Source organism: Malaclemys terrapin, chromosome 8, assembly GCF_027887155.1.
Source record: "Malaclemys terrapin pileata isolate rMalTer1 chromosome 8, rMalTer1.hap1, whole genome shotgun sequence".
In the NCBI taxonomy this organism is placed as follows: Eukaryota; Metazoa; Chordata; order Testudines; family Emydidae; genus Malaclemys; species Malaclemys terrapin.
Genome location: NC_071512.1, coordinates 36,779,162 through 36,793,398, shown reverse-complemented (window position 1 = coordinate 36,793,398; position 14,237 = coordinate 36,779,162). Strand labels below are relative to the sequence as shown.

The 14,237-nt window shown below is 47.8% G+C and overlaps 1 protein-coding gene across 1 annotated transcript in view; it reads left to right on the top strand.

Annotated features, from left to right (window-relative positions):
* Nucleotides 1-13,280: 13,280 nt before the first annotated feature.
* The window catches only part of PFDN1 (prefoldin subunit 1), a 56,767-nt gene continuing 55,810 nt past the window's right edge, over nt 13,281-14,237 (top strand). The window contains exon 1 of the mRNA XM_054038588.1: nt 13,281-13,424. Coding sequence (XP_053894563.1) covers nt 13,281-13,424 — 144 coding nt within the window. The remainder of the gene's footprint in view (nt 13,425-14,237) is intronic.

The following is a 14,237-nucleotide window of genomic DNA, read 5'->3' as shown; positions in this document are numbered from 1 at the left end:
CCTTAGCCCTGCCATGTGTGCAAGGAACTGGTTGAGATGACCTCTCGAGGTCCCTTCCAGTTCTATGATTCTAAGATTTACTAGTCCTTTAAAGCATTTGCACTGATCATGCCAAAATCTAGCTCTGGCAGAGCATGAGGTATCAGTCCTTAAAATCACGTTGTGCTGATTGCCATCTAGCTTTTTCTTCTTTTTCTTCTTCTACTTCCTTTAAGACGAGATCCTCGCAGCTGATCTCTCATGAAATGCTAACATGTTTAACCATTTATAAACTTGGCAGGGTATGAAGCAATAATTGCAATCTCTAGTGGTTCTCGAGATCCACTAAAATCATGTCACAAGCAAAGTGGAGGGAAAGGGGTAAAATGGTGGTAAAAGGTGACAATGTTAAGGCCCAACAACTTACAACTTGCCAGGTGTAGAAATAAAAGCCCTATACCATTGGAAAGCCATGAATCTCAAATTTTCTGGGCATGCCTTTCTAATGATGTTTCATGTGAAATCCGGATCTTAGATACTAATGACATTCCTTAGTTTAACAGGGCATTTTAGTGCTGGTTGTGAAGTCCCAGCCTTTGGACCAATATAATGTTTATTCCCTCCTTAGATAAGTAACACATTCAAGAGCTTATGCAGTGATTTGAGGACCCCCATGTAGCACCCAAGCTTTGTACCCTACATCTGAAAATGAAGCCAGCAGAGAGGTCTCACTTTGATTGAAAGAGAAGAATAGCATATAAGAAGTAACTTGTTAAATTTTGTTGGAAGCCTGCCAGTTACACATTCTCCCACTGCCTTCCCTAGGACTCCAAATATCTCCTTGAAGAAAGAACATTAGGTTCCACTTTGTGTAATGTCTGGAGTTTGAAGGCTGCTCTCCATTTTTTTCATTCTCATTGTCCTCTCTTGTTCTGGCTGACATTCCTGTATTACTGAAGTAATGATCCCTACAATACTCCACTCCTGCCTCTCATCCTTTCCACCGTGTGAGCCAACTCTTTGCTAACATCCACTGCAGTGACTCAGAGCACCATACCTGAGGGTCATCTCTAGGATTTCCTATCTGACCAAGTTTAGCCACCTCCCTTTCACTTTTCCTCCTCCATACCTTTGCATCCCCAAGAACAGTGTGTTTGGCAGGCTGGGAAGTCACTTGGGTAGCCAAGAGGATGTCTTTCTGCAGACAGCTGGAATGTTAATGTTTGCTATGGGTGGGAAATAATTAATGGCTCCAAGGATTAGTAACAGGCTATGGAGCCTTTCTCTACAAAGGACAAACCCAGATCAGGTTAATGGCAGCCAGAAGCAATTGTTGACTGGAGCCCATGCAAAGTGAAGGTGGTGGTCACAGAAACTCCCCATGCTACTGCCAGTCTCAGCAGGGAAGTGACTGGGGCTTGGGAATGAATGTACCACTCTGTCAATTCTATAGTGAGGGTTGAGCTGAGTCTGCAGTGGAGCAGAAGGTGGAAAGTGTGCCCGGCCCATAATGTACCTGTCCGGGGCATAGCTCCACTCCCCAAAGCTGTCAAGATAGCATCTATCACCAAAATTAGTCACTGAGGGTTTGAGAACAATGGGGAACTGCTGAATCGTGTCTGTGCATTCTCTCTTCCTTCTTTACCATGAGTGGACTTGGAGGGAGGATTTCGGTGGAGTGGAGAGTCATGAGCCTAACAGCTGCACACAGAGCTCTGCTTCAGGCAGCCATAGTCCTGGGCCTGACTACAGGACACCCCAAAATGGTTATTGAACATGGAAAATAGAGGCATTATGTGGTGGGGGGAGCCTTTCAGAGATTCAGCAGCTAATGGAACGGTGTTTGTGGGCATAGGATGCAGATGGTTAACAGGGGCACAGTCACTGTTTCCGCAGCATCTGAGTTTACTAGCTGCTGTCCACATCTGTCTGGTTCTTCTGTTTATTTCTGAGGAGAGCAGTGCAGGGCAACTGCACCTCTATTTCCCCCCACTCTAGGCTCCCGGCTCCCCACTGGTCACCTCTCTTGGCTGGAGACCCCCCGTCTCTCACCCTCCTGACTGGGTATTTCCAAGATGAACAGTTCCCTGTCTTCACTATGTTATTCCCAACAAAAGACAATCTGCTGAAGCAGGCCTGCTTTGTGTTTCTTCTCAGACATGGTACACAGTGTAATTGCCCCAAATATATGTTAGCACACAGTTCTTCCTAAGCACCCATATTTTGTTTTTAAGGTAAAAGCAATACAGAAAAAACATATTTAAAATAATAAAAGAATCTACACACATGCGACAAGTTTACCTGAGATCTCCCAATTCCAACATGGGCTCTGGCAGGTGAGCAGTCATTCAAACCATGCTCAGGGTGTTCTTGGGGTTTCAAGCTCATAATTCCCTTTTGCCCAAAACAAGAACCCCCATGAAAAGTGTAGTCCATCCTTTCTACAGTTTGGAGGGCTTTGAACTGGCCTCATGTTCATGGGTCATCAGCAGAAGAAGCTTCAAAAGCTATGGCCGTAGGTGGGGTAGTTTAAGTCCCCTGTCACATGTACTGGCCCAAATGAGTAGTTGCATCTGCTACGTTGTTCAACGTAGGTCTGGTCTACACTAAAAAGTTAGGTTGACTCAGCTTCGTCGCTGAGTCACCCCTGAGATAATCCTCACCCTGAGCAACATAGTTAAGATGACCTAACCCCCAGTGTAGACAGTGCTAGAAAGAATTCTTCCATTGACCTAGCTATCACCTGTTGGGGAGGCGGATTACCTAGACCAGGGGTAGGCAACCTATGGCACGTGTGCCGAAGGTGGCACATGAACTGACTTTCAGTAGCACTCACACTGTCCTGGCCACCGATCCAGGGGGCTCAGCATTATAATTTAATTTTAAATGAAGCTTCTTAAACATTTTAAAAACTTTATTTACTTTACATACAACAATAGTTTAGTTATATATTATAGACTTATAGAAAGAGACCTTCTAAAATCATTAAAATGTATGACTGGCATGCAAAACCTTAAATTAGAGTGACTAAAGGAACTCAGCACAGCACTTCTGAAAGGTTGCCGACCCCTAGACGGATGGGAGAATCTCTCCCGTCGACATAGGTAGTGTCTACACTGAAGCACTGCAGCTGTGTCACTGCAACATTTTAAGTATTGACAAATCCATAGTTGTTTGCAGATCACAGCCCCTCCCAGACATGCCATTAATCCTGTCTTCCTCCTCAAGAAGTTCCAAACAATCCCCCAGTAATACATAAACATTTGCATTTTTAATACAGTGGGCTCTTAAAATACGTAATCTTAATTCAGTAAAGTTTGTCCAAGATATTGCAGGAAATTGCCATCTGTCACAAGTGGGATGGTTTCGTTTCTGCTCTGAAAGTGCCTCCTTCTTCTACATATCCATTCGGCTGGTAGGAAGGAAAATGCTTAGTGGCTGCAAGAAGAAAGCAACTAATTGACTTTCCAGTGACTCAAAGCACTAGACAGCACATGTTGTGGTACTCAGAGTGATATTTTTATGGCACAGTAAAGCTTTGTGCCTACCACTAGTGACAGGTGTCAGTGTTTAGATTAATCACGATCAATCCCATTTACCAACTGGGACAAGAAGTGAAAAATGTGACTTTCCTGTCAATTCCCACTGACGCCAAGAAGGGGTGGAGCCTCATGAAGGGGGAGCAGAAGAACTGTCCACCTCGGTGAGGAGTGCACGGAGTGCACTCAGAAGGAAGAAAACGGCTCACACATGATCTATGCTGAGACATTGCCCAGGAATTGAGAACCGTTGACCATAATAGCATCCCTTGAGCTGGTCTCATCCAAGCTATGTTAACAGCAAACCATTTCACCAATGGGTCAGTTTTTGAGGCTGTTCATGGTACTTACAATGGCCAAACACTCTGTATTCTTAGACTCGATTTTGATTCTCTGTTGCTCTTGTGTGATGTGCTCCCTGCCCAGCACAGAGATGGCGTAAGAACTCTATGCCAAGCTCCTTGGCTTAAAGCCATCTTTGCGCCCACTCCCTGCCATTCTTGCTCTCAGCACTGGAGTAGAGGACCTCAGAATCGGGCCCACCAGTGGCATGTGGGGGGTTTGCCTCATACAAAATCACAGTGCGTGGAAGATGCATTGTTAGCTCACCAGCACCCTTAATTCAGCTAAATCTGTACGGTGTTTTAAAGAAGCTGAGTGGGGCACCACCAGGCCTGTAACCTGACTTCAGTCAGAGGTGATGCTGTCATATGGCACAAAACAGGCCAATGTGCAAACATAGAGGCAGGCCTGGGTGAGGGTGATGGGCAAGCAGGCATTTTCCCAGCAAATTGGGTGCTGTTTTGAGTGCACAATCGAGCAGCTCCATCTCACGTGTAAGCGGCTGGACTGTCCTCTGTGCTCTAGTGCCTTCCTCCTAACTCTCTTAGCGCATGAGGCACAGCTTAGACACAGACACATGCTCTGTGTGTCTCGGGGGCAGGGGGGGAGAAGAGGGACTCTGTGCCGGCGAGGGGGCAGCAGCAGTTCTGGGTGGGATGTTTCAAAGGAGCCTAAGGGCTCTACGGAGCATCTGGGAGTGAGCCGCTCAGCCCAGGCCCACAGACTCATGATAGTGGGGCTCATGCTAGTACTTTAAAAATAGCAGCGGAGATGCTGCAGCTCGATCTGGGGCTCAGGCTCTGAATCCCGAGGGGCCATGAGAGCCTGCGCCACAACGTCGAAGCACCATCTACACAGCTCCTTTTAGAGCACTAGCATGAGAGCATGGCTCTGGGCTGGGAGGCTGGCACCCAGATGCAGTGGAGACATGATCTAAGGGAGTTAGGTGCCCAGATCCCATTGAAATTCCCCTGACTCCCTTAGACTGCTCTAAGACTCTTACCCTCTGTCAGTGTCACTGTGCCATGGCTGTATTATAACTGGGGAAGGCAGGGGTTCTGCAGGGAGTCGATGATCAAACCCTTCATAATGTCGATGCCAGCCTGACTTCGCTATGTGTTTGATAGCAAAGCCGTCAGAGAGCACTGCTGTGCCCCCTCTTGAGGGGGCTGCAGTACCACTGCTGCAAGGGAGAGGAAGAGGATAGCTAGCACATTTTGATGCCTCCACAGCCGGATCTTGGCTGCCTTCTCTATGCCAGCATTGTCTCTGAGAGGGAGCTCAGCCCAGGGAGCTGTGGCCGTGCCCATGACACCAGATGGGGCAGGGCGGGCTCCCAGCAGCCACCCTTATTACAGATTTTCTCCGTGTGTCCTTGGGAAACGGGCCAGCGGCATCAAAATGGGGAAAATGTTCCATTTCTGGAGGGGTCCGGATTACAGCTACACCAAATATGTGACCTTTCCATGAGAAGTCTGGTTTCCATGGCGACTGAGCCCTCGGCTGGCCTCTCACAGACCATGCTGTGTGGCAGCCAGCCCCGCTCTGGAATGTCCAGGCAGCCGAGGCGCATGGAGTCACCCCAACAGCTGACTGCACGGTCACCAGGGGGTGGGGGGAACAGCTACAGGTGCCAGTGTTCACCTTGAGCCAGAGCAGCAGAAACCCAAGCAGTAAATAGCTCTTGGATCACAGGAGCCAGTGTGGATGCCAGCCTTGACCAGTTGCCCAGTGGGTCCTGATTGCCTTGGCCTGGCTGCTCCTGACTCGCCTGGGTTCAAACCCCTCCACTTCATCAGCCTTTCCAGTCTGCACGACGCCCACCCGCTCTCCAGCTGCCAACACAGAAGCTGAATACAAGGGGAGCCTGCCAAGCGTATATGCTTTGTGAAACTATGCAGACCGAGGCCTTCAGGAATGCAGACTCCAACCTCCCCCCACCTCCACGCTGCAGAGCCCCACACTGCCTCCCCCCCATCTCCCTGGACATGCAGCCTGGGCCAGAAATACAGCAAAAATCCTTATGTGTCACCGGCCACAACATTTCCTGCTGAAACCGGCAAATTGAAAAGCCAGGCGGGAAGCAGAGCTTAGAGCAGGAGTCTAGGAGTCAGGAAGCCTGAGTTTTATTAGTGGCCTGGAGTGGACACTGACTCCGTGTGTGACCTTGGACAATTCCCTTCACCTCTCTGGGCCTCAGTTTCACCTGCAGGTAACTGATCCTGTATGCTGATCACCAGCCAGAGTCTTGTGAAAGGGCAATGCTCCAAAAAATGACACCCCCACCCTGGGTTCCTGTTCTCAGTGTACTATGATCCCACACCAGGCTGGGTCATGTCTAGGCAGCTCTGAACCCCCTCATAAGGCAGCTCCACCAGCAGCAGCTCTGCAGCTGAAGTCCCTTCCCTGCCTCCCCAAGCCTCACTAATACAACACAAGTACATTTCAGTGGTTCCGGGAGGAGCATTAAAATTAACCTGTCTGATCAGGGTCCTGTGAATTCTGCAATTGCAGGCGGCAGAGTTTGCATTTGGGGCAGCTGCCCCAGAAATCCACTCTGGGACGCTCTGGCCACAGAAATCCTGATTTCTGGGTCCAGTTTTGCTGTCTTCAGATGCCATTTTGTGCTCCATGCCTGCCTCCTCCTGCTTGCAATGGAGCAGTTCTAGCTGTTTACAGTGGGCATGTTCCTTTTCTCCATGAGTTTGCTAGCTGGGCCAAAAGTTGGTGCTTCCCCGGTGGTCTTGCTTCTCACTAAAGAAGTCCAAAAACCAGAATGGATGTCCTGTGATTTTCTGAGATTTTGAAATTTGTTTTTTGTCCCAAATTGAGACAAAAAGTCAAAATCTCGGCATTATTTGCAAACCAAAATATTCTGACATATTTCATTTTGATAATATAATATAATATAATATAATATAATATACATTTTAAATGAAACATTTTGATACTTTCCCATTGAAAATGTCAACAAAATTGATACATTCCTGCAAATGTTTAGAATTAATCAAATCAGCATTATCTTGGAAAAATTTTCCACCAGCTCTATTCTTCACCAACCCGACAAGGCCAGACCCCTTAGGCTGGTGCTCACATCAGCCCTTCGACGTGAGGCATGATCAGCCTCGAAGTTGTCTGTAAAAAGAGCTGTCTACCGGCCCCTGCTCCCTTCCCTCTTTCTGGGCTTTCCTTGAATGCTCTGTCCCCTCCTACTATACCTCTCTGCTGATAGCAGTAATCACAAGGAAGGGGACTAGAACCCAGGCCCCCACCCTTCCAGTGCTGTCCTCTTTTTCCTCTGAAGGAAGGGGTATATGGCACACACAGCTGACATTTGCCCATAAGGCCACCTGGTTTTGTGGCAGTTGGTATTGGATCTTGCAGCCTGCTATGAGTGGGGGAAAAATTCTTGCGAGGGTTTTGATTTAATAGTCAAATGAATAACAATCAAAGCTGTTACACAGAAATCCATTCACACAACGCCTTGTTTAAGAATATTTCTCAAGCTACAGTAGAACTGCCAGCTGGCTGCAGAATACAGCATTGATGTGCCATGGCAATGCAAAGCCATGGTGCAGAGGCCAGGAATGACCAGGAGATGGTCTGGAGAGGTTTTGGTGTCTGCTATCTTGTGCTCCAGAATCTCAGCCTTCATTGGTAAAAATTAAGTCCCTAGCCCAGGGGGTCTCAAGCTTCATTGCAATGTGACCCTCTTCTGATAACAAAAATTACTTCATGACCCCCAGAGGGGGGACCGAAGCTTGAGCCTGCCCGAGCCCCACTGCCCCAGGGGAGGGAGCCAAAACCTGAGCCCCACCGCTCCAGGCAGGGGGGCCAAAGCTGAAGCTCAAGCTCAAGGGCTTCAGCCCCAGGCAGCGGGCCTGAAACCTGAGCCCTGCCGCCGAGGCTTTGGCCCTGGGCAGTGGGGCTCAGGCCCCAGCAAGTCTAAGCCAGCCCTGGCGACTCAATTCAAAGGGAGCTGTGACCCACTTTGGGGTCCCGATGCACAGTTTGAGAACCGGTGCCCTAGCCCTTTTGGTTGCAAACAAAATCTTCAAATTGTGAACACAGTGTAACTGACATAGAGATGTTTGCCTGAGTCTGCAGACAACCTGAAATAATAGTTCTGAGAGCTATGAATTGCTCTGTAGTAGAGTCTATCACACCACAGAGGTCTAGACAATGTGGCGCATAGTGGGAATAGAAAGCAACAGGTTCCCAGGCTGGGGAAGCAAGGGTTAATTAGCAACTGAAGCTCATTAGTCTCCTAGAAACCCAGGCTAGAGCAATTCTAAGGTTGAAGGGGACAGCTAGTGGGAGTGAGACTTGGTTCCTCCTATTGATACATTCCCATGTTCTGTTTGCCTTCTAATTGCTGTCACACATCAAGTGGATGGTCATTAGCACTGAGGGCTAAATCCTGCTCCCATTGAAGTCAGTCGGAGTTCTGCCCTTTGCTTTCAAGAGTGGGATCAGGAACTGATCCTATGAGAGTAGTAAATCTTCACCAGTCATCTCATCTGGAAATGGACTTTGAAGCTGTAACCTGTGACTGGCATTTCTATTGCTGTTTGGCCTATTGTGTGCCAGCTGTAGAGCTTTAGTCTGCCAGCCCAGCTAGGGTGCTGGTGCTCTCCTCAGTCATCTTTGCCACACAGAGCTTTTCATAGATCATAGCCATCATAGCCTAGTCCATGCCCTGGGGCTAGTTCGGAATTGTTCCCCACTGTGCATTCTTCAGTCTTTTGTCCAGTCCAGTTATAAATTGCTCATGACTCAAACAATGGGGTTTCTATTGCTTCCCTTGGGAGACTATGCCACAATATTATAGAATTTGCTGCCAAGAGTTTTTTTCCTGCTATTCAGCTCAAGTTTTCCTTTCCTCCTCAGGAAGCACTGTGTGCTAGAGACAATAGGATCTGTGCAGTGTAGCAGAGGGACAGGCAGCTAATGTTGATGGAGCTTAGAGAAACAGGGATAGGCACCTAGGAAAGTTGGGGCAGTTATTGGGGAGGTAATAGGTGGGTTTGGCCGTTGTGGGTGGACAGCTTATGGATCACTGCAGTTTACACGTACTTGCTTACACTGTTTGATACATGACAATGCATGTTATTTGGTCATTCATTCTCTCACCTTTTCCAGGCCTCCATGGAGCTTCTTTCACATTTGCTCATCTCTCCACTTGTGTCATCTGCATCCCTCTCCAGATCATTCATCATCTGGATAAACAGGACAAGGTACACCAATTCCCGAGGTCCTCCATGTGCCATTTCCTTCCTACTACCTCTGTAATCATCATCCTCTTTGGCCCATGGTATTAAATCCTTCCCCTGTTGGATATTTCACCACCAGCACAGTACCTTCTCGGCATCTACAGGTGTGTAGGTCTTTGATGTATAAAAGGCCTTCTGGAAAAGAAAAGCTGCATCTATCTTGAACTGTTTTCAAAAATCTCCCTCTGTTACCAGCACTGGGGGTCTGTATTGGTACTATAGCAATGGTGGGAGAGCTGGTGGAGACTAGCTGCAGGCATTTAGCTCTGAGCAAGTGTAGCTGACGCGGTGGTAAAAGCATCTGCACCATGTCCATACTAGGGCTCTTGTCATTGCTATCTCTTGTGGAGCTGCACCGACAGTAGTGAAAGGGTGATAGATTCCCTCCCAGACTGTACTGTGGACAGAAGATCTATGGAATTCATACATTGGACCATGTCTACACAGCAAAAATAACCAGGTATAAACCAGGCTGTTGTAACATGCTAATGGCCCAATCTTGTTATGATTTATCCTTTACTGTGTGGACAGAAAGAAAATATCATAACCATGTTGTAGGCCACCGTATCTGTCAGGGTTATAGGATGTGGTATTCTTCCTTATGTATGTTATAACATGGCTGAACTATATCTATATCCAAGAGAGAGCTGGATAAATTTTTGAGTGTGGTTGTATGATGGGGTTACTTGTGATGGTAGGGGGCAGGGCTCAGAAGCCCTGGGGCTCGTTTCTGGTTTATGTCTTATGTTCCTAAAAGCTTATGCTTCAGGGCTTCAGCCAGCCACCAGCAGGGGTCATTTGTAAAACACTTCAGTATCTGTCTGGATGAGAGGCCCTGTATAACTGCAAGGTATTATTAATAATCATCATCAGTCTGCCTCTTTTTTTAGCTACAGTTATTACTTTTTGACCTGTTGCCTTAGTTGCACATATTCTTCTGGACATAGGGATCTTCTCTCTGGGACTGGCTGGTTGCCCTCACTCTCCCTGGTGAGTAATGAGACAAACAGCCCACATTCACATGTCATACTGCGCCGTGTCTGTTACACGGCTTTAGATCATCTGAATCAATAGCAAATGCTCCCCCTAAGGCATGTGAAAGGGCGGTTTGCTTAAAAAGCAAATCCAGCGCCAGCATTCTGGCTAGGAGCAGCCTCATTGGGGTTTGTCAGTAATAACTCACTTCCTTGCTCTAAATATTTTTCTAGAGGTGGCCTCACCTGGTCACCATTATCAAAAAGCAATTTTGTTGCTAATAACATTCAAACAAAGCAGCTCTGGTCCTCAGCACAGGGGAGCTATTTTGCAGGGCTCTTTGCATTGCACATCACCTTCAAGGAATTCAAACTGATTGATCAAGAGTCTGCTTCAGAGCTCTGTCACTCCACATGGCCACATGACCCCCACGTTTGATTCTTCAGCTCCGTATGTCAACCCCCCTGTGAAGGCAGGGAGCAACCCTTATAAAAAAGGTTTCAGAGTAGCAGCCGTGTTAGTCTGTATCCTCAAAAAGAACAGGAGTACTTGTGGCACCTTAGAGACTAACAAATTTATTACAGCATAAGCTTTCGTGGGCTACAAGAAGTGGGTTGTAGCCCACGAAAGCTTATGCTCTAATAAATTTGTTAGTCTCTAAGGCCTTGGCTACACTTACCAGCTAGTTCGACGGCTGGAAATCGAAGTTCTGGGTTCGACTTATCGCGTCTAGTCTGGACGCGATAAGTCGAACCCGGAAGTGCTTGCCATCGACTGCGGTACTCCAGCTCGGCGAGAGGAGTACCGCGGAGTCGACGGGGGAGCCTGCCTGCCGCGTGTGGACCAAGGTAAGTTCGAACTAAGGTACTTCGACTTCAGCTACGTTATTCACGTAGCTGAAGTTGCGTACCTTAGTTCGAATTAGGGGGGGTAGTGTAGACCAAGCCCAAGGTGCCACAAGTACTCCTTATAAAAAAGTATTCCATTGTTCTCCAGTAATCACCACACACATTGCAGTAGCCCTGCTGGATAAGATGTGCTTTGGCCCAGCAATGAGCAATCCTGTAGTTCATTGATGGGGGAGGGGGGGAGTGTTCAGTGACTATTTCTGGGGTTGTACTTCATTGGGAGGCTTTTCAGTTTTTTAAAATCCCACTTGTATGCAGCTATACTGCTGGTGAAAGGTGCTGAGCTGAGAACCCTGCATAGGACCTGAATAGTGTGGGCAGCAGAGGGCAAGCTCTCCAGTCCTGTCATGCCAAGAGCCTTGACCCTGACCTGGAAGGACTCCTTTAGGTAGTATACCTGTGACTCTTTCAGTTCTTGGCTCTCAGCTGAGTCTACCAATAGGAATGGCAATTTGTCCCTACCGTAGCAGTGGTTTCTGTGATGTGGACACCTGTCCACAGGGAACTGGATTAAGATCTTCCTATTTCTTTAAATTAAGAAACAGTTGCTGGTTGCCTGCAACAGCAAGGCAGAGATCCTTTCAACAAAATTGGAAAGCAGCAAATTTTAAATGGATAAAGACTTTAATATGATGTCCCATTGAACTGATGCATGTAGTTAGGTAAGTTTCCAAAAAGGCTGGGAGACATTTTGTAAAAAGAACAGCCATTTCTATGAATAATATCTGCAATTACTGTAACTTAGAGGAGCTGTCAATCCTCATGTTTCAGGATGTAAGCTAATCACTGCCTGGTCAGGAATAAATTTCTCCAAGTGGTGTAGTATTGCACAAATTACCAAGTGCATTATGGGAGGTTTATATCTTCTCTTGCTTGGGATATAAGAACCTAGATGGATCAGGCATTGGCCAATGCTTCCATTAAAATCAATGGAAGTCACAGGATTTTAGCATATGATGCTTTACATCAGTGGTTCTCAACCAGGGGTACGTGTACCCCTGGGAAAACGCAGAGGTCTTCCAAGGGGTACATCAGCTCATCTAGATGTCTGCCTAGTTTTACAACAGGCTACATAAAAAGCACTACAAAGTCAGTACAAACTAAAATTTCACACAATGACTTTATACTGCTCTATATATTATACAGTGAAATGTAAGTACAATATTTATATTCCAATTGATTATTTTATAATTATATGGTAAAAATGAGAAAGTCAGCTATTTTTCAGTAACAGTGTGCTATAACACTTTTGTATTTTTATGTCTGATTTTGTAAGCAAGTAGCTTTTCAGTGAGGGGAAACTTGGGGATACGCAAGACAAATCAGACTCCTGAAAGGGTACAGTAGTCTGGAAAGATTGAGAGCCACCGCTTTACATGTTCAAAGCACTGCACCAGCATTAAGTAACTACTGTGAAGTAGTATCACAAACTGTTCAAATTAAATCCTACCGCTCAGGTTCCATCTGATCACTATGTATGCTCTGGTACTGTATGCTCCCTCACTCATGGCTCAGATTATGGGCAAATAAAACTGCATCATAATCTCCAGTGAGAATTAACATACAACAGTCTCTAGTGAACTGATCTGAATTCCTTGTCAATAAGGCTCTCTCAAGAGCAGCTTCTCTTTGTTTCACCCCCTTGTCATTCCTTGTGAAGTTTTCCAGTTTATTTAAGCCAGATCCTATCCACTGATGTCAGTGGCAACGCTGCTGTTGACTTTCGCAGAAGTAATCCCTTGGACGCTCAGCTCCTCGGGCAAGGACCTTATCTTCATATTAGCTGGTTAAATGCCAAACACACCTGTTGTGTAATAATGTTTATTAATAACTACATGTACAGTCACATTATATTTTTCTGGTCCCTGGTTGGTTGACTTACAACTACAGGATACATGAACACACACATAGTGTGATGAAATATTCTTTATGTTTTATTTGGTCTCTTGATAGTCTGCACAGTTGGTAATTTGCAATTTCAGCCATTCATCTCAGTGAGCAAAGCTTGGGTCTACCACAAATACAATTCTGCAATGGCCTGGCTAGCATATATGGGCACCAGTATGGGATAGAGTTAGAAGAACTGTTCAACTGTGTGTCAGAGGCCCCGTACTGCAGAGAGCTACGGGTGATTCTCCTTTAGCTCAGATGGCTGCAGGTGGTGGGTCTGGGTGGTATCCCTGCTGCACTGCAATTCTGGTTGTCAGTACTCCAAGAGGAACGCGGGCTTGCTGGTAACCCTCCAGGACTGCCTTGGAGTCCCCATGGGTTGCTGCCCAGTGTGTGATGGGAGGCGCAGAGGCCCACCTCTCACTGCGCACGCGCACTGGAATAGGTCCCGCTGCCTTGAATGCGCACGCGCAGAGGTCGGCAAAATGGCGGCGCCCGTGGACCTAGAGCTGAAGAAGGTACCGGCCGGGTCCCATTTGTAGCGTTGCGTGCGGAGTCTCCTTCCCTATAGCCTGGGTGGCTGCAGGAGGGAGGGCCGCAGCAGGGCCCTGCTCCCCGGGTTCAGAGGCCGCGCGGGGCTCGGCTGTGCCGCAGCCCTGCTGGGTGTCCCGGGGCTGGCAGGAGCTGGGGCCCGGGGAGCGGGGTCTGCGGGTGAGACCTGCAGCGCAGCGGAGAGCACGGAGCCGGGGGAGGTGTGGGAGCGTGGGCACCTGAGAGACTTCCTCCCCCCACCCCCCGACAGACACACACACACCCCGAGACAGACACACACACACCCCGAGACAGACACTCGACCTCACTCTCTGCAAAGCTCCCTCTGTCCGGCCGCATGGCTGATCCCCTCCCCAGCAGAGAGTAGAGCGCTGCCCCTCCCTCCCACAGGTGCTGGGCAGGGCGAGCTTCTCCAGCCCTGACCTGGAGGGAACCAGAGCTGTCAGGGAAGGGAGTGGGCACTGGGAGGTGGCCAGGGGAAAGCTTGGAGAGCAGATAGAAGTGAGTCAGGCCAGGCATCTCCAGTGAAGAGGAGCAGTCCAGTGCCCCAGAAGGGAGGCAAATCACTAAGAATGAGTCTTGCTAGACAACTTAAAAACATATATGTGTGCCATGCAGGAGGGCAGATCCTTGAGCTGACAGTCTGTGTCCAGAAGCGTGTCTGTGTTTGGAATCCCTGGTGCCATTATAGCTGAAAGAGGCAGTTAACTTATAAACCCCTGCACATGAGTTAGCTGTTGCTGAGTTTTCTGAGTCCAAAATGAAAACAGTTGCCCCAT